The sequence below is a fragment of the Vicugna pacos genome, chromosome 7 (assembly GCF_048564905.1).
Source record: "Vicugna pacos chromosome 7, VicPac4, whole genome shotgun sequence".
Lineage (NCBI taxonomy): Eukaryota > Metazoa > Chordata > Mammalia > Artiodactyla > Camelidae > Vicugna > Vicugna pacos.
Window position 1 is genome coordinate 37,655,832 of NC_132993.1, and position 21,456 is coordinate 37,677,287.

At 35.8% G+C, this 21,456-nt stretch overlaps 1 protein-coding gene across 5 annotated transcripts in view; it reads left to right on the forward strand.

Moving 5' to 3' along the window:
* DPY19L1 (dpy-19 like C-mannosyltransferase 1) overlaps window positions 1–21,456 on the forward strand; it is an 84,610-nt gene that overhangs the window by 27,767 nt on the left and 35,387 nt on the right. For all 5 annotated transcript variants that reach the window (XM_072964688.1, XM_072964686.1, XM_072964685.1 and 2 more), the window contains exons 7-10: window positions 3,600–3,657; window positions 11,077–11,168; window positions 14,867–14,966; window positions 17,037–17,114. In XM_072964688.1, the coding sequence (XP_072820789.1) occupies window positions 3,600–3,657; window positions 11,077–11,168; window positions 14,867–14,966; window positions 17,037–17,114 (328 nt within the window). The remainder of the gene's footprint in view (window positions 1–3,599; window positions 3,658–11,076; window positions 11,169–14,866; window positions 14,967–17,036; window positions 17,115–21,456) is intronic.

Genomic DNA, 21,456 nt, shown 5'->3' on the forward strand with positions numbered 1-21,456 from the left:
TTACTTTCTCTTCCCTTAATGCTCCAGAGTATTCCCACTCCAAAGTTTAGGGGAGGATGCTCAGTTCTCAGCCAGGCCTGGTGGGCATTTCTTCATCCAGCTAGCAGGTGCTGAAGCTTACATCTCAAACGCAAGACTGGGAATTCTCTTAATTGATTTATTTCCAAATTATTCATATTAATTTTCTTAAGCATTTACACAATAAGAAAACTCATTCCATGGGTAATTTAAGATCATTTTGAATTAGCTATAATTACTTTTGTGTTCTCTTTGAGCTTTGCATGTTTCATCATTCTTTGGTAAACAGAGGTGAAAACCTCGATGTTGAACGAAGCCTACCAAGATGTGATGATTGGTTTGAATCCACTTCACTTAAGGATTTGGGAAAGAAGAGAATTATAAAATTATTAAACATTAGAACTGGGAAGTATTTTTAAGATCTTTTATATTCTTAACCCCTTGTTTTATATCTTAGGAAATCAAGGCTCAAAAGGTGAATGGGACGTATGAGTAAATGTGGTAAATGTTTAGCCAGCTTAGAATGCTTTGAAATTTGCATAATAGGAACGTTCGTATCTTCTGACAGTTGGTAGTAATATTGCAGAAGACATTTTTTTTTAACCACTAGGGAATGCTGAAATATCAACTGATCAACTGTAATGGGAAAAAAATCAATTTTTAAATATTCTGATTACTACATTTTTTTGTTTAGCAAAATAAAATGACCTATGTGGTATTCTCCAAGAATCAGAGGGTAGGGAGGTAAATGCCGGGGACACGATTTTAGATTTATTGCAAGTCACATCATTTCCTAGTGATTGTAACTTAGAGCCTTCCTCATAGATAAACAAAGTTTATTCTCCCCTCCTGGCTATGCAGGACATGAAAGTTTACCAAAAATATACCTCCCTGCTTAGGTAAGCTACTGTCTATAATCATGGAAGGTTCTGAACCATAACCTATGTTACTGTAGAGCACTATATAATTTTGAGGTGGGGAAGACCTTTACAGATGAGACAGGACATGCAGAAGGAAAAAGAAGAATATTGACATTTTACTATAAAATTAACTAAATAAATTTAAATTTTTTTCTGACAGAAGACACCATAAAGTATATCAAAAGATTTTTGCCACCCATATGACAGTAAAAACTTGATGTGCCTAATCTTTAAATAGGGAAGCAGAGAACCCAGCAGAAAAACAAGACAAGAATGTGAACAGGCAATTCACAGAAGAGAAAATGAACATTGTCAAAAACAAAACACTAAAATGGTGCTTTGTACAAGTAGTCAGGAAATACAAATCAAAATAACAGTGAGAAAAAAAATTTTCACCCATCCAGTGGACAAAATATAAAAGGATCTGGGCACATTGGGTGCCGTGTTAATAGAGAAATGGACCCCTCACACCCTGCTGGGGGTGTAGACTGCAATGCCTTTTCTGGAAAGCTCACATTCTTTCACTTGGCAGTCTCACAGTTAGGTCTATCTGTTAGAAATAAAAGCATCCATTTTTACGTGTACAAAGATGTTGTTTTAACATTTTTAAATTATAGCAAGGAGTGAAAAACAGCTGGGTGACCAATAACACAGAAGGGGCTAAACAAATTGCAGTATGTTTGTACACTGCAATATTTGACATCTGTTTAAAAGAATGCCTTGGGTACTGATTAAGAATAATCTTCATGATAGATTAATTAGAAAGAAACAGTTCAGAGGGATGTTAACAGTACAGTCACATTACAGATGTATGTTTGCATGGTTATAGAGAAAGATTTGGAAGGATGGGCACACACAAATGATTCTCTTAGGGGAATGGGATTCGGGGAGATGGCCAAGAGGAAACCATTTTTCTAAATATATGGACTTCTGTTAGAATAAATTCAGATCTTTAAAATAAATATCTATATAATATCTAATATTTAAATATCTTAATTATTTATTTAAACCCATAACTCATTCTTAACCTTTCTGACATCTCATCGCTTGCAGTGAGGGCTAGAGTTGGCCTGTTTGCTGGTCTCTTGAGGTGGCTACGCCGCCCCTCTGAGGAGAGGAGCCTGACACCCGCTCCCTGGCCAGTGCTGCTTCTCAGCTCCTTTATCTGTCCTTCTTATTTCGGTGACCCATCACTTCAACTACTGTCTGGCCAAATATGCTGTTTCTTTGCCTCTTTATATTTCATTCGTGCCAGTCCAGGTTAATAACCAGTGGAGAAAAATCACACAGTCCTACCATTAGTGTCTATGAATTTGTGGTCCTGAACTTCAGTTGATCCCTTAAAGGCAGCCCTGCAGCCTTTCTGTTTTCCTTCCTTACCTCCCTCCTTAAACGCCAGTATTATTTCAGACATGCCCCTTTTCTCAAACCTTTACCACTGCCACCTCTTCTCTTGAGCAGCAAGTGGCCCTGTGCCCCGACTCTGTCAGGAAAATGGCAGCTCCATAAACTACTTGCCACTAAACATGCAGACTTCACCCTCCTCTTGAGCCTCAGGTCCCCTATACTGGGATCCTGGCCCTTCCTGTCTCCTTCTGGCGTTGGTCGGAGGATGTATGTGCTCACTACGTGCATTATCTCTGCCATCTCATGTTATCTCCTGGGTGTTTCCTCATTCATACATCAGAACAATAATGACCTAAAATATGTATTTCAGATTCTTTGTTACTTATCTGTGTTTTACACATATTTGTTGGATGGATAGAAAGAAGAAAGGATATTTGGGTAAAATAATGAGAAAGCGGCATGAGCTAAAGAGAGTAAGAAGACCTCAAGAGTAGAGATGAAAGAAGTGATGGGACAAACCTAAAAACAGCCTTACTTTCCCCCCTACCCATATGCTTCTGGCCAGGGTGGAGGGAGAGTGGGGACATATTTCACTCTTACCTGAGCAAATGAAAGTTTCATTGTTAGTACTGCCAAACTGTACCATTGTAGTTTCTTTGGAGTTTAAAGCCAGATTGCCATATTTTGATATTTTTGTTGTATTTCAAAATTTTCTGAAAACAAATAAAAGATAAAATTTTATCTGTAAACTAGTGTTTGCCAATCATATTCTATAGAAAAGTAGCTTGGAGATGGGGTTTGGGAAATTCCGAATTAATTAAATGTTTGATGTGCTAACGTGCTTTGTGAATTTCCAAGAGCAGGAGATAGTGTGGTGATTTCCAGCTTTATGACCATAAAGCAGTTTTCTGTAGTTCTTCCCACCTCCTCTTTGAATGTATATATATCATATACCAGGAAAAATATTTTGAGAAATACTGAGGGACACAAATAAATATGTGGTACTAAAGGATTTGAAAAAAGAACAAGAAAGATTAGGTTATGTGATGCACGGTAACATGACTATTAAGAATTTTTTATTCCTGGTCAGTTTGTGTGTTTTCCTGTACATTTCAAAGATGGAAAATGTTTTTTTAAAAACTGAAACTTGTTCTGACAAATAATACATTACAGGAAATAAGCTGTTTTGTAAATAAGTTCTGGTGTGGCTAAAACTTGTAGTCCTGGCAGATTATCACTTTATGTTACCTCAGAGTTTATTAGGATTGACCCGGTTCTGTTATTTGAGTTGCGTTTTCTTATTCTGTTTTCCAGCGGCAGCCGATTAGGAGGCCTGGTTACAGTGTTGTGCTTCTTTTTCAATCACGGAGAGGTGGGTAGTCAACAAGCATTTTCCGTCTTTAGGGAATTTTCCTTCTAAAAATTCAAATTTCTCCTTTAGGTAGTTAGTCAAATATTTTTTTAAATTTTAGGAGATTTTACATATAGAAATATAGGTTTCTCCTTTAATTTCTTTAAATTTAATCTATAGTAGCATTCTTTAAATGTTTGCTCTTATTTTGATTCAGATTTTAAACATTCATATTTGTCTTAAGTGAACTTCTCATGACCATTACGTCTTTTATGTGATATGTCTCTTAGTGGTTTGAAGAAATAGTGGGTCTGTGTTAATTCTATATATAATTTAAAACTGTGAAAGCTCATGTTTTAACTATAATAAAGACAAGCCGGCCATGGATATTGTTAACTTCCTGTGTGGGGGTAACTTTTTGATGTAGGAGCTACAGCATATGTTTCTGTTTTAATTCACTTCTTAAACTTTGATATACTTTTAAGTATCCTTTGCAGAATATTTTATTATACCTATAAATTTGCATGTATCCAAGGGCTTTCTAAAGAGAACAGCATTGTAAAAAGCATGTACTGCAGACCCAGGCTACCTGGGTTCAAATCATGGCTCTGCCATTTAGTGGCTGAGTGACCTGGGCAAGTCACTTAATTTGACCCACCATGATTTCTTTTTTGTAAAAAAAAAAAAATGCTGTTTTTACATATCAAGCTTTTTTATTAAATGTTGATTCTGTCCCTGTTGAGAATTATTGTTAAGATGAAAGCTAGCAATTTTGCTTTGCCTTTAAAATGTTTTATCATAAGATGTATATAGCATGGGTTGATGCTGCAGGATTTTTAGCATGCTGATTGAAAAGCATTTATGAGTACATTAAAAAAACTAAATACAATATTTTTCTCCAAATTTTGACTGTTAAAAATTCATTATATGTGAAATAGGTTTGTTCAGCTTTTTATGATGAAATTTTTTCTTGCCAATTTGTGGGACTTTTTCTTTTCTCTTTTTCTTTTTCTTTTTCTTTTTCTTTTTCTTTTTCTTTTTCTTTTTCTTTTTCTTTTTCTTTTTCTTTTTCTTTTTCTTCTTTTTCTTTTTCTTTTTCTCCCTTTCTGCCTTTCTCCCTCCCTCCCTTCCTCTCTTCCCTTTCTAGTGTTGGTAAGGTTTTGGCCATTTATTCTGGGCCTTCTATTTATTCAACTCAATTAAAATAACATACTGAGGGCCTACTGTATGTCAGGACTTGTAGATACTAGGGATGTGTCAGCTGATAAAAAACAAAGACCCCTGTCCTTGTGGATAATCATGTGAAAGTGGGGCAATCTTCTGCTTAAAGTGAGGGAGTACTGGTTTATCTGGGGAGAAGCCCCATTGTGAGAGGAACAGAGAATGGAAGGGATAAGGCCAGACAGTGAATAACGGGAGGTGGGATGTGGAAGGAGCTGATTCTGTAGTCCTGTCAGTCATTGTAAACTTCATCTGGAGGAGATGGAAAGGCCATGGAGATTCACCTGCAGAAGAGTGACATGATTTAAGTATTTTTTACATTAACTTGAAAAGTAGTGTTAAGGGCAAGATTATTTATTCAGAGTGTTGAGTGGTGTGCCTATGTGTGAATTTACATTAAACTTACATTAACTCCCAAAGTCCAAAAACAGAGTATGTGCTAGTCTTAGTTGGGGCTGAATCTGTTGGTGTAGATTTGAAAACTAGCTTCTAATGTAGTTGAAAACTATCCTGCAACGTCATTCATGACCTGGCTCCTTCTGGATCTCTTCACTGTCCAGGGCTTTTTCTTTGCTTCAGTCTTACTTTTGTTCCTTCCTCCAATTCCCAGAAAGCACCATTCCTTTTCCTTCCTCAGGGCCTTTGCACATGCTATTTGCTTTATGCCCTGCATAGTTCCCTCCCCTTGTATCTCCTAATCTTTGCTAATTGACTGCTAGTCATCTTTAATAACTGGACATTTGAATTTGGGTTTCAGTGGTGTTCTTCATTTCTTCCTGCAGATCTGGGTTTCCATCTGACATAATACCTCTTCAGTCTTAAGAACTTTATTTAGCATTGTGGTGAAGATCTGCTGCCAACAAATTCTCTTAGCTTTTGCTTGTCTAAAAATGTCCATATTTTGCCTTTTTTTTTTTAGTGTCTTTTTGCTAGATAAGAATTCTAGGTTGATAGTTCTATATTTCAGCACTTTAAATGTTTATTCTATTGTCTTCCAGCTTCCATTGTTTGATAAAAAGTCAGCTATCACTCTTATTACTGTTGTTACCCTGAATGTAATGTGTCTTTTCTGTGGTGGTTTGAAACTTTATATTTGATTTTTATTGGTTTGATGGTGATGAATGTAGATTTGGTCTTCTTTGTATGTATCATGCTTAAAGTTCACTGAACATCTTTGTTATGTGGGTTGATTTTTTAACAGCTTTGAGAAATTTAGCAAATATCTTTTCTTCAAATATTTTGTCTTCCCCATTTTCTTCTTCTTTGAGGATTCTAATTCCATGTATGTTCAACTTTTGATGTTGTCCAATAGGTTTTTGACACACTTCCTCTTTTTTTCATTTTTTTTCCTCTTTGCCTCTATTTGGATATTTTATTTTGCCATGTCCCTGAGTTCACAGGTACTATATTCAATCTGCTATTAAGCTTGTCCAGTGAATTTTTCATTTTAGATATTATAAATTTCAGGTTTTGAATTTAGTTTTTTCCTAGAGTTTCCATTTCTCTGTTGAAAATTCCTATCTGTTCACCCATTCTATTCATTTTTTCTACAATTTTAAACCTAATTATTATGGTTATTTAAACTTGTCTTCTAATTCTAGCATTTATGTTATGTGTGGATTTAATTCTATTGACTAGAATTATTCTCTAAAAAATCTAAAATTGAAAAACTAGGATCTATCTCGATTGTGAGTTATATTTATATATTTTGCTTGTCTCATTGCTTTCTCTTTTACGTAAGAATTTTTGTATAAAAGAATGATAAAGCCTGAGCTAGATAATTGTTTTTCTTTTTTTTTTCCAGAGAGGGAATATCTTTTCCTATGTCAGGCATGTAGAGTAAGGGCTAAGCAGTTGGCTCCCACCATGAGTTTTCTAAGCTGGGAAGGGCTGCAGTTTTAATTTGTTTTAGTTTACGTCTAGTTTCAAATGAATGAAGGAGATTTCTGCCCTTTGGCTCCATCTCCAATTTCCCAGACGCTCAGCACGAGGCATGATCTCTTTTCTCTTACCAGCAATTGGATTTGGAAGGGGTTAATTTTCAGCTTTTTAGTTTCAGTCCAATGCTAGATTCAACTTCAGCAAGTTCCTGGAAGCTAAGCATTGTGTGATACTGTGAGTTCTCCCTGCCTTTTGGCTGTTCTCCACTGCTTCTTCTCCCCAATCTGAATGTCCAGTTAATTTAGTACCATTTGTTGAAAAGACCGGTTTTTTCCCCACTGAATTGTAGTGGTGCTTTTGTCATTAATCAAGTAACTGTGTATCTATAGGTTTATTTTTAGACTCGCAAATCTGTTCCATTTGTCTGTTTATCTTTCAGCCAATATCACACTGTCTTAAATATTGTGTCTTTATAAAGTTGATATCTGGTAGTGAACGTCTCCAACTCTGTTCTCCAGTATTGCTTTAACTATTCCAGGTTCTTTGCATTTCCGTGTAAGTTTGAGAGTCAGCTTTCCATGATTCCTCCTTCCTCAAACACATGTACAACCTGCTGGGACTTTAGTTGTGATTGCCTTGGATCGCTACATCAATTAAGGAAGAAGTGACATTTTAAATTAACTAATCTTCCCATTCATAAACGTAGATATTCTTTTGTTTATATCAATCTTTAATTTCTTCCAGCAATATTTATGTCTTGCAATTTTTTTGTTAGATTAATTCCGAAATATTTTATAGTTCTTTTTTAGTACTATTCTTTGCCCTTTTGTTGTGTCCTCAATGTTCTTTGAATACTTACTTTCTTGCACAAAAAGGTGTTTCAAGATCACCAGTAGTTTCTTGTCCCCAGAGTATAACCATCTATTTTCAAGGACTCTTGGATCCTGTTAGTGGAAAATGGTTTTTAGAGACCACAAGCAGGGTATGTGGTGTGCTTATTGCTGCTTGGATGTAATCACTTTTAGTTCCTTTTAGTAAAAATTATTAATTCACATGATTCCTCCAATAATTCTAATTCAATAATCTAGTATTCTAAACTCTGCCTTCCCCCACTCCATATTTATATCTCCCTCCTCCCCACAATCTAAATGTATTTACTTATTCGCTTTATTCTATAATACACACAAAATAGTTTCAGAATTAGTACACTAATACTATTACCAATCACAAACGTACTAAGTATGGTTTAAGATTTCTTTATGTTCTGTTTAAGTTATATTCTACAATTGAGGTACAGAGATCAAAAGTAAAACAGTTCAAAATATACTTAAATTATTTTTGCTTCTCTGTTAGGTTGCCATTTTGAGAACACAGAATTTTTTTTTCAGTTTGTATTTATACTGCCTTTATATCTGGATGAATACTTTCAAATTGTAGACAGAATTCTGATTATGTTGATAACCTTGAGAAGTTTATAACCACATGGTAAAGGCAGTAGAGTTGATATTGATAACATTGTCAGATAGTTTTTCTATTTTAAATCAGTAAGAATGGTCAAGTTTGAGTCATTGTAAAAAAGGATAGCGTCATGAAGATATAATTTGTTGCTTATCCAGCAAAGCTGACTGATTTCACAGAAGTTGAGACAAAAAAGATAAATGTTCCTTTTCATAGAACTGGTAGAAATTCTGTATTAAGATAGTAAAGTTTAATAATAGCAATTATATATCACTGTAACATTAATTCCTGTGTGAGCCAAAATTGTATTACAAATTCAAATTGACCTATGTAACTGATGGTTAATTGGGCAGCATATCAGTATGTGGTACAGAAAAAGACAGAAACACCAAGAAAGTTACCTAGCTTATTCTCAAGGTGCATTGCCATCAACCTTACAAAGCCCAAGCTAAGGGTCTACCTAAACCATGAGACTGCCCTTAGTAATGTCAAATAGAAGATGTTCAAACCATGGCAGTTTCACCTAACCTTTTTGTGGTTGACATATGAATAGCTGAATCCTCAAACCTATATCATTCTCTAAAAAAGAGTAGCCATACACATGGTGGTCAGAAATCTTTTTTTAGAATCCCTTGTAAATGTAGTATTTAAAGTAATATTATAGCTAATATAGCAGTGCAGCAGTCAGAGGTGGGGTAATTTGTTTTAAACCCCAAAATTATACCAACAAGTTACAATTGATCCTACAAATGTCAATTCTAATTAAAACTCTTAGAACAAGACCTAAACATGATCTGTTCGAAACTAATACTAACTATAACTGATAATTTACCAGTCAGTTCTACTCCTGTTTTTGAATCGTGAAAAGACATTAATTAGATTATGCTAGATTTCTTATAAATAAACTATTTGAAAGTGAGGTTGAAAAATGAGTCTGTTTATTGCCAGAATTCCTCCATTTTTGATTCTCGAGTAAATGATTAAAAAATTCAGCCTTTACCAAGCAGATAATAAATTAAAAGCCTGTTGTCATCATTATCTAGGCAGTATTATGTTGCAGTATTATTCACTGCTGTGAAATGTGTGGTAAAAATTACATAGTGGATGATGACAGCTTAAACAGTATACAATTTTTATTGAATTTATTTTCACAGTTAAAGAGTTTCTTGTTCTTTGTCAGAATACATTTGTGTAACCATTTTTGAGGCAGTTCACATGTGTATATTTCCTCCTTTAATTCTTACATTTCAAGATAATGCCTTTAAAGTACATTGGTATTTTAAACTGTCAATTTATAAAGAGAACTGCAGACTTATTTTCCATTTAAAATTACAGTTAAAGAAAAAAAATATTTGTTTAAACTTAAGGCATGATTAAAGCAAATCTATTTACTATCTTCATATTATGAGTTCATCTGGAACAGCAATTATGTTTGTACCCAATCTAATAAAGTACCCTGTGCTATTGGAGAAACAATAAAAAGCATTTTCACATACATTTTAATTCATTCACTCTTAACGTTTTAGAAGGAGAAGACCTTGCTCTTTGTTACAATCTATAATTGAGCCTTCTTATCCTTACTTTGCAGAGGATGGAATTGAGTTTTAGAGAACTGATTGATTTCCATTATTAAGGGAAATGAATTCCTAAGAGATGACAGCATGGTGGAATTTGGTAACTGAATGTGGGTGAAGAGTCTATAGGAAGAAAATTCTCAAATTGTATATTATCTAGCTAAATATTTTCTTGTTGGTTTTTGCAGAGAGATTGGTAGCTTTATAAATTTTGGTTGTATATCTCTACTATCAATCTTACTGAAATCTCTAGTTAATAAACTAACAGATATTTAACATTGCATTTCAGTAACAATAAATAGGCATTTTAAAGGCTTTTTCAACCTTTTTATGTTTTCTTGTATGTACAGTTCATTTATAAATATATATTTATGTTAGTTTATATATAATAGAGAATGGTGAGTTTGTTAAAAAATTTTTTAAATTGGCTCAGACTTTCTATAGCAGTAGTAGAAATATCTAATAGTTTGAGGTAGAGCTAAAATAAAGGAAAGGCTTGTTTCCACTGTGGTCTTTGTAATTCTATATGGTCTTTAAAGTAGCCCTGCTTAACTTGAAAGATGTAATGATTTCTCCTAATGTGACTAGCGAAGTAGCAGTAATATCAAATTGTTTGCATTTAATCCAATGCAGTTTTCTTTAAGTTGAAAGATAGATTTATTAATAGATTTAATATATATGGAGAAAAATTGAGTACCAAAACTGAGATACTGCAGTAGTTAATGAAGTCCAAAGTAAGCTTTTCAGAAAGGTTGATATTTGGCTATTTTAGGACTTTTGTTATTTTATTTGATCCCCTGTGCCACTTTAAAATATTTTGCAGCCCACGATAGCGTAGCCAAAGAAGTAAAAACAAAAATGGAGAGCTCCTTCTAAGCTGCATTGTGAATAAAGATACTAACAGTGATGACCACAGAGAGTTTTAAAGTGTTGGTGATGGATAGTTTTGCTGAAATTCATGTGAAAGAAGACAAACTGTAGTTAATTTTCACAACCAATTCAAATGTAATGTTTTTAATTTTGGCAGAACATTTTCTTGCTGGTACTTTCCCTGCTTTCCTTTTGGGCTACAGTTGAAGTTTTTGAGTACTTTGTGGTTGACAATCCATGATGTTACTATTTCACAAGATCTTATGCCATGTGTGTCTTCCTCCCAGTTTTGCTGCTGTTGGTAGAAAAGTTAGTAGTTTGTTTCCCAGCACACTATTAAGTTGTGAAAAAATAAAAACTTAACAGCAGCTTTCACTTGGTATGTCTTATTCAACAAATTCAGCAAAGATACCACACACTGTGATTTCTTTTTCAGTGTACCCGGGTGATGTGGACACCTCCTCTCCGTGAAAGCTTCTCATATCCATTCCTCGTACTTCAGATGTTGCTTGTGACTCATATTCTCAGGTGACTTTGACTTACCTTTAGTACTTGTTGCTTGTTTTGCATTGAATAACTTAAGCTAGAATTTTTTTAAACTTCCATTATAAAAACAGTATAATAAAATAATTAAGGTGATGCTGTTCTAGGTTGAATGCACAAAGATATTTTAAGAGTATAACTTCAAAGCATTTACTACCAAAAACATTTTCCTAACCTGCTTTCTAGCCTCCTTTCTTCCCTTAGTGGTGCATAGATGCTGCTCGAGGAGCAGCAGGTGTGCTTCCACTTCTTCTGCCATCCCCGCTTCCCCAAGCAGTTTTCTGTTTCCATGGCCTTCTGAAAATCGACATAAACAAGGGGGAAGGCTGATGTCAGTAACATGTATCCTGTGAGATACAGCCCTTCAGAGCAAAGAACAGTTTATAGAATAAGCGTCGTCAGGTACATGAATACGTTTAGTTCTTCTCTCCACGTTTGTTTAGCATCCCTGAGAACTGGATAGTAGGGGTAAAAGGAAAGCAACCACCTGAGTAGGTGAAGGTATGCTAGGAGAATTCCTGCAGGAAACTCAGGATTGAATTGGGCTCTCCCAGGTTTCTCTGGCCTTCAGTTAGAGAACTAACGGAGATTCAGGTTCCACACAAGAGGACAGAGAGTTGGACCCAGAGCAGTTCCCTCCCCTTTCTTTTGACAGATAATGAATTTAGATAGATGCTGCCTTGATTCAGAGAGTGAAAATAAAACAAAACGAAGCCCTTGAAAAACTAGAAAAATAGAATAGAAAAAGTCCCAGGGCACCGTGACAGACGTTTTCTTCTCGAACACTTCAGGAGAGAATATCGTGTTGTACGAACAGCTGATGCCCCACTGCACATGCTGTGTTTCAACATCCACATTCTCAATCTTGGCTTTTCTTCTCCAATATAGTGCAGCTAGAGGAATGGCCATCAGTCTCTAATTTCTGCTTTTCTTCTGCCTCTGCTGCTGTCTGAAACCCAGCGACAGCAAGCTTCTGCTTTGTCTCATACTCCCTCGCTGGTCCGCTCTGATCTGAGCAGCTGTGGGTTGTGCAGCTCTGCCTGCTGAGTGCTGCTTCCTCTCGTGCAGCCTGAGGGCTGTGCTGTGAAGGTTCTCTAGTGTCCTGCTGCTGCTATAACGAATCACCACAAACTGAGATTTATTGTGTTACAGCATACAGTTCTGTAGGTTACTCCTAAGACTGGGGTGTCGGCGGGGCTGCACACCTTCCAGAGAGAGTAGGGGAAAATCAATTTCCTTGCCTTTTTTAGCTTCTGGAGGGCTTTCTGCATTCCTTGACTTGTGGCCCCTTCCGTCTTCAAAGCTAGCAATGGCGGATTGAGTTCTCGTTGGTCAGTTTTTACTCCAGCCTTCCTCTCCGACTTTGAAGGACCCTGTGATTACCTTGGACCCACCTAGATGATCCAGGCTACTCTCCCCATCTGAAGCTCAGCTGATTGGTAGCCTTAGTTCCTTTTTGCCGTGTACTGTACCACATGCACAGTTTCCAGGGATGAGGACATGGGCCTCTTTGGGGGCTGCCATTCTGACCACCATGGAGTTGCTCCCCTTGCTGTTTCTTGGCCTCAGGGCTGCTTTCTGTTAGGTTCTTCTGTCCTGTTCATTGGGTGCTTTTGTGTAAGCTCTTTCTTTATGTTTTCTTTAGCCTCCTAATCCTTGTCATTTCAGCCTCATCCATCTCCTCATTCCTGCCTTTACTTTTTTTTTTGACTTTTATAGAAAAGTGCTGGGGGAATTCCCTTCCTTTAAGATCTTTCTCATTCTCCTTGTTTCTTTCTACTTGACATCTTCTTTCTGCTTTCTTGGCAACTGCAGTCCTTTTTGCTGCAGAAAACCACATCCTCTTTTCCTGGAGTTGTGGCAGACTTCCTGCCTTTCTTCAGAAGGATGGAAACCTCATTTCTGTTGGTAATGTAAGTCTTCTGATATTTCATCCTTATTACTGAATTTTGTCTCCTTTGGTAGAGTAGCTATTTCCTTTAGCTCTCGCTTTCCAATGTAGATGACATCTCGTGATGTGGGGTGGGTGACGGGATGAATGCCTTGGGCAAGACGAGAAGCCAAGCAGCGTTGCTGTGGGTTGCTGGTACTGAGGATACTGTTATACAGCTGGAAAAGAGGCTTTCCTAGTGCTAAAAATCAGTTATAAATACGATTAGAAAGACATTTTGTCCTAACAAATTAGTTTTGTCCAATTTTGAATTTTAAGTATTTTTAGAAATTCAGTTTTGTATAAATTATGTAATAAAACACCAACCACAGCCTTCTCTAGTTCTCGGCTGTTCCTGGCAATATTCTTATGTTTGCAGTCTCGTTACCGTGCTTCACTGCTGTGTGGATCATGCCATCACCGGTTGGAATTCCTCTGCTTTCCATTGTTACTCTCTCCCCCACTGTGTTCTGCACCCAGCTGACTGATGACTATTAAATTCTGCTCAGAGATCTTTGTCTTTTGTTACTCATAAAATGAAAATCATTTTCAGTATTCAAAAGCAGTAGTGAAATACTTTATTTTAGACAGTGGCTTTCCAACTTTTTGACTGTGATCTACAAGGGATAAGAAATACATTTTACATTGTGACCCGGTATACACGTACACGTGTGCACATGAACAACTGAAACAGAACTTTCATGGAATATAAACCTTATTATATAGGATGCAATCATATTTTTCTTCCACTCTATTTCACTCCACTACAAGTTGCTGGGTTTTATCTAGTAAATTGGTTTTGTAACTCAGTAGGTTATCTGGATTTTAAAAATGCTTGATTTAGAGGCATGATAGAAAGAGCTGGATTAGAATAGCAGAGAGGGATGTCCTTTGGAGAAAGGACATTTAGAGAAGTGGAAAGAGGTGTTTTATAGTGCTTAGTGCCCCAGATCAGCTTATCCAAAGGAGGACTTCTTTACTATGTCCAAAGTGCACACCTCCCTGTAACCTCCGTATGTTAAAGTGCACACTGCACTTTGTGAAGGTGTTGGGCATGTTGGGGGCTTTGCATCGGCTCACTGACTTAGGAGAAAAGTACTTCTTAAAACTAGCATAAGAAATAGTCACCTCACCCTCCTAAAAATCCCCTGCATTACAAGTCAGGACCAAAGTGAAGCTTCTAAATGTGACTCCAGAATGGCCCCTGCCTTGGCCTCCTCTTCTCTTTCGTACTTCCTACCTGCACAGGCCCCACTTTTTTATCTGGTATCCTCCACAAAACTTCCCTCAGCGGCTCAGCCCATATCCTGAATTCTTGCATACTTGTCTGCAGAATACTTAGCACTTAGAATCTGCTGCTTCTGTGTTTTTTCATAGACATTGTCTGTCTCTCCAAGTGAATGTACTGAATGCCACATTAACTGTGTTTGATTATGCATTCACCAAAATATAGTTTGAAAAATCCAGTGGATACACTGACCCAGATGCCCCCTCTCTCCTTGGCAGGTTTTTGTTTTGTTTTGTTTTGTTTTGTTTTGTTTTGTTTTGTTTTGTTTTGTTTCACAGTTGAGTATTTACTTTTCATGGAGAACTGTTACAATGGAGTGTCAGGAGTTATCACTTTTAATCCACTGGGTCGTTTTATGTCTGGTTGATGTTATAACCAGGTCATGTGTAGAGACTCTAATTGGCAGCAGTTTGGAGCCACACTAGAATATTTTTTAGTTAAACTTACTTATTTTCTCTTTTCAAGGGCTACAAAACTTTACAGAGGAAGCTTGATTGCACTCTGCATTTCCAATGTGTTTTTTATGCTTCCTTGGCAGTTTGCTCAGTTTGTACTTCTTACTCAGGTAAGGTGCTTATATTTCTAAACTGAATTAAGCTTAGTGTGTTTGATTATGAGAACTCATTTGTCTAAGTTACAGAACTGAGATATTGCATGATTCTAAGTCCTAAAATGTTTTTTTAGCTGATACTTCAAAAGAAATTTCAGGGTAGGGAAATACGTAAAGTTTATTTATCAATGGATGTTATTTACTTACTAGTAGAGTGCATTTATTGAACTCAAATTTATAAGAATACTTATCTTTTTTATTCAATATATTAGGTGCTTAGAAGAAGACTAGTGCTATATTTTATATATATATATATATATATAATTACATATATATATATATGTAATTGCTATTAAGTAGACTGTGGTATTGAGTAAAATGTACTTCTTTTGTGAATAATGCTGTACATTCTTATACACAGGATAAATTCACGTAGGATAACATAGGATAAATAGCTAAACAATTTATGTTTTATCTAACTGCCCTACCAGTCTGTAATTTATCTGTCCTCTTTCTACATGCTCTTATCTCTCTTTCTCTTCAGATTGAGGTTTATGAAGCAAGGTGAAGGCAGCTAACTGAGAAAGGGAGTAACGTGTGTGCTGGTTTTTCCTGACACCACTACCTCTCCTTCTTTATTATACTGGCCGTATTCATATTTGTATACAGCAGTTTAAGAGTTGCTTTTTAATGTTCTTTGAAATGTCTTGCTCGAGAAATGATGTCAGACCTGGATTTGAGTCCTAACTCCATCCAGCCAGATTCTTGAGTTGGACAAACTCTTTAACTTTTCTTGGTTTCAATTTTCTCATTTGTGAAACAGAATAAAAGAACCTACTGTGTTGTGGTTATAGGATCAGATGGGTGATGTATATAAGGCTCTGAACACATTACTTGCTCGCTAGCAAGATACCAGGTTAGGTACTTCTATCGTTTTTTTGAAAAGAGGCTCTATTTGGACTTAATTCTTTCTTTGATCTTGTCTTTTAAGACTCCTTTGTCGTCTTTAGTTTGGCGACATTTTAAATGTTTCTGGTTTAAAATGTCCCTGAGAGTCACTCCTTAAGATTCTGTAGGACTGCTGTGTATTGCTCAGCCTCTGGGGTAGAAAGAAAGGGTTCTGTTGCTTCCAGTTAGTGGAAGTGGCCTGCCTTTTGCTTCTGTTTTTGTTTTTTGTTGGGGGGAGTTGCGTGGAGTGCAGGGAGGCAGTAGTGTGCATCTCTGTGGGGTTTATGTTGAATAACAACGCACCCTTCCCCACAGTTACAGTGTCATATCAGTCACCTTTCAGCAATGCAGTGTTCCTCGTGGGTAAATCTGGGTTTAGGGAAACCTTGTTCTTCTTGCTATTGGGAAGATTTGTTGTAGATTTTGGGGGGATAAAAAACTTGATGAATGGAACTTAAGTTATATATTTAAGAGTGTTCAGGTGCTGTGCAGTTTGTTTAAACCATGCTTGTGTAGTAGGAGGAGCATGGAATATGAATATATATACACGATTTTCTTCAAAACTGCTAAAAAAAATTAAAAGTACATTTGTAGTGAAAGTACTCCTGGTTTGAAATTTGATAAATTTGATTATGACTAATATTTGAATATTTGTATAAATGAAAGAGAATACTAATGGAGATGCTCGTAAAGAGTGACTAACAAGCAGAACTTCATGTATTTTTACACACACATCCATTGCATAATTATTTTTTAGTTTAATGTACCTTCCCCAATTATGTATTAATTGTCATATGTTATAATTAAATTTTCATATTTTTTGATCAAGGCACTTTGTAATTGTACATGTTGACAGTAGAGTCACTCTGGCATTAAAATGAATATTGTTTTGGATAATCCACAAAGATAATTTACATGGTTAATTGAGAAAGCTGTGTATAGAAGAGAAAAATCAACCAATATTTGTTATATTGACCATATTTAGTAAAAAACTAGCGGGTAGGAGGGAAACTAAAGAACTCACTTTCCATATAAATATAAAATTGAGACAAAGTTAAGAATTTTTTCTTAATTTTTAAAATCTATTCATTAAATATATAATCTTAATTTTTAACATAACTTCTTTTTAAATTTCAGATTGCATCATTATTTGCAGTATATGTTGTGGGATACATTGATATATGCAAATTACGGAAGATTATTTATATGCACATGGTAATGGTTTTTAAATTTGTTTTTTTCCTCTTTTAGTTTGACGTTAAAACAAACTCCTAATTATTATTTGATTTTTTTTCATGATTGGAACTAGTTGTAACATAATTCCATAACTAAAACAAGTGTTATTCAAAACTGTGACATAATTAACAGACCTTGTTTTAAATAGGCCACCCAAAAAATTTTAATTTGGGTCATATTATCTGATTTGAGTTTGTGCCTGACTTATACATTATCAGTGAAAAAGAAACATGGTATGGTGTATTATCCAGGAGCCTTCTGTTAAAATGAAGTGGACCACCAACTATCCAGGCATGTAGAAATGTGTCAGTGAATAGAACTGCAAAGATCCCAGCATACATGTGGATTGCATTCTAGTAGAGTGGAGGAAGGAGAAAAGACAGAGGATAAATAATAAACATAGTAAATGGGTAAATTATATAGTATGTTAGATGGTGGTAAAGACTATAGGAAAAGACAAGCCATGGTATCCCAGGGAGGTCAGAAGGGCCGGCATCAAGGGATGGGAGATTGATGTGTCAAATGAAGTGGTCAGGGGAGGCCTCGTTGAGAAGAGGGTAGTGGAGCAAAGATTGGAAGGAGGAGAGGGAGTCACCTACATAGATATCATGGAGAATAATATTCTAGGTTGATGAAACATCTAGAAAAAAGGTCCCAAGGCTGGCTGGTTGATTTTGATAAGTATTGATTCTTTCAAAACATTTGTCTTTTCTGGCATTAGTTCTTACAATTTTTGATGTTTTCTGTTTCCTTTCATTTTAATGTAATTATAATATGCCGCTGTTTTATGCTGTCTCAGCCTGTCAGTAACCGATGTTATGGCTGAACTGGCACTTGTGGTTCTTATTAGGATTCCAAGATGCCCTTTGGCAATAACTATCAGGAAACTTTGAAAAAAATAAAGGTTTATTACTTATAGGACCTGGAAATTACACAGCACACCTGGGGCCATAGAGTTAGGTTGGGGGTGGGGTGGGGAGGAGTCGGGGGTGGACCATGGGAGGGGTAGGGAGTGAGCATGCACCTAGGGTTCTGCTTTTATGGGGTCCAGGATGGGGGCCCAAGGTTTTGAGGGCTCATTCTTTATTGATGAATCTAAAACGTAAGACTGGGGATTTAAATCACGGGAGGAGAAAAGACTGGCCCAAATGGTCAGTTATTGAAATTGACCAAGGTCTCTAACACAAAGGCACCTCAGTGGGAGCACGTGGCCTGACTCTGTCTAGCCAGGTGGCTGGCAGTATGCTTATTCAACAGATAGCCGTCTTTGAAGTGGATGCTTCCGCAATAAAAGCTGAGTCAGGCATTTACATTATAAAAAAGAAAACAAAACTGTCAGGGTTTATACTACAGCCATATTTTTTTATTCTCTAATGATTTATATAAAAGGACATTTATAATATATAGGGAAGTTATGAGCAGAGTTATAAGATGGACAGCCAAGAGCCTACCCTCCAGATGAGAAGTGGAACCATTATTACTTTGAAGCCCTTATGTGTCCTGAACACATCCCCCTTCTCTTGGAGATAACTAACCCTTATCCTGACTTTTTTAAATTATAGTTAACCTCTTATCTTTATGACTTTACCATATACTTATTCCTAAATAATATACTTTAATTATTAAATATTAGTATTGTTTTTAAGGTTTATAAAATGATATCCTTTTGTGAGACTTATGTTTTCACTCAGGTTTCTGAAATTTGTATGTTTCTGGAGTTTGATATTTTCGTTGCTTTATGTTTTCCATTGTATAAATAAAGCACAATTTATTTATCCATCTTCTTGTTGAGACATTTAGATTTTTCCTCTTTTTTCCTTTTATGAATAATGCTGTACATTCATACACATACCTCCTGGGCATATGTATTTTCTCTAGGGTATTTACCTAGTAGTAGAATTTTTAGGTGGTAAATTATATACATGTTCAACTTCACAATTTAATATTGCATTGTTTTTTCACAAGTGATTAGACCACTTCAAACAGTGACATCTAACAGTTCTTGTTATTCTATATCCTGTTTAATTTTGTCAACCTGGAGAGTATAAAATGGTATCTTATGGCCTTAATTTATATTTTCTGTGGTTTTTAATAAACTTGAACATCTTTTGGTATGTTTATAGGCCCTTTATGTTTATTTTTTTTGTTTGTCACTCGTATTTAAATCTTTCACCAATTATTATCTTACATCCAAGAAAACAATGGCGTCTGTTTTATTCGCTGCAATATAATCCACTATTTTCATAATTTATTTTGATGCTTAGATTGTTCCTGATTTGACCTACTGCTGCCTGCTGGCTTCTTTGTCCTTTTGACTTGTCCTCATTATGCTTTGAGCACTTTTTCAAAGAAATTAATAAAGGCTCAGCTTCACTAATCTGCATCTGCCTAGATGATCCTGTGTATTTTCCCCTCTTTAATATGTTACTGTGATGAATTGCATTAATTGGTTTTCTACATTAAGAAACCTTGCTTTTCTGGGCTAAACATAATTTTTATATATTGCTAGATTCACTTGCTGTTATATTGTTAAGGTTTTAAATCTCTATTCATGAATAAGATTGGACAGTAGTTATCTCTTTTTACTCGACTTATTTTTTTCTCAAACTGTTTAATATGATTTTTTTTTACATTGCAGTGAAAATTCGAATACTTGCTAAGCATTTAGAGTCTGTCGATCACACAGTCACATAGGCAACTGAGGATGAAGACTTTGACTCAAAATTATAGTTATAAAAGCACTAACATTACACAGTTTTAGTCTGTAGTAAAATTTAGATAGATGCTTTGTGATGTCACTTGCTAACTATGGAACTAGTTACTGTGGAATATCTTTATGAACTCCTAAATCCCTATAGTTACAGAAAAGAAAACAAATATGGAATTGTCTCCAAAAAGGACTTTTATCCATTTTTTTAAATGGTAAAATACACATAAAATTTACTATCTTATTTTTTTAAGTGTACAGTGGTATTAAGTACACTCATATGGTGCAATCATCATATCTCCACGGCTCTTTTTATCTTGCAAAAATGTAACTCTGTACTCATTAAACAATAATTCCCTATTGTCCTTCCCCTCCCCAGCCCTGGAGACCCTCAGCTTGCTTTCTGTGTCTTTATTAACTACTCTTTATACCTCATATAAGTGGAATCATGCACTTTTATTTGTCTTTTCCTGAGTGGATTTTTTCAACTGGCATAATGTTCTCAAAGTCCATCCACGTTGAAGTGAATGACTGGGGCTTCCTCTTTTTTGGCTGAATACTATTCCATTGTGTATATATATCACATTTTCGATATCCATTCACCCATTGATGGAAACTTAGCTTGTTTCCATATCTTGGCTATTGTGAATAATGCTGCAATGAACGTGGGAGTGCAGATCTCTCTTCAAGATCTTGTTTTTGTTTCCTTCAGATATATACCCAGAGGTGGGATTGCTGCATCATATGGTAGTTCTATTTTTAATTTCTTAAGGAACTTCTATACTGTTTACCATAGTGATGTATCAATTTACATTTCCACCAACAGTGGGAAAAAGGGTTCCCTTTTCTCTGCATTCTTACCAATGCTTACCTCTTGGCTTTTTTATAATGATCTTTCTAACAAATATGAGGTGATGTCTTATTGTGGTTTTGATTTGCATTTATTAATGACTAATGCCATCGAGCACCTTTTCATGTACCTATTGGCCATTTGTACAGCTTCCTTGAATAAACATCTGTTTAGGTCTTATGCCCATTTTTAAATCAAATTATTTGTGGTTTTTTTGCTGTTGACTTGTAAGAAGAGTTCCTTATATGTTTTGGATATTAACTCTATCTGATATATAGTTTGCAAATATTTCCTCCCATTCTGTAGGTTGTTTCTTCATATTATACTGTTGATTGTTGTTTAGCTGTGCACAAACTTTTTAGGTTGATGTAGTCCCACTTGTGATTTTGCTTTTGTTGCCTGTGCTTTTAAACTGGTGAGTGGCTCTTTGCATTAGGGCTCGTTTATGAGGGATGGGTAGCGACTGGTGAACTAAGAGCTGGAATTTACTGAAAATGACTATGATTTCCCATCCAGGGGTTCTTCTGGAAGCTGCAAGTTTTGATAGACTCCTGAGTTCCAAAATAGTTCCATCAGATAGATTCCTCGTGTTGCAAATTGTCTAGGTGGGAAGACAGATTCCTAGTGCTCTCTGCTTTGCCCTTCCCCAGAATCCTCCAGCTACGCTTGCCTGATTTTGTATCAGAATTCCAGCCCCGTGGAATTAATTGTGATTCTACTTTTTCTGTCTATGGTAGAGTTGGTGTAAGATTAGGAGGAATATT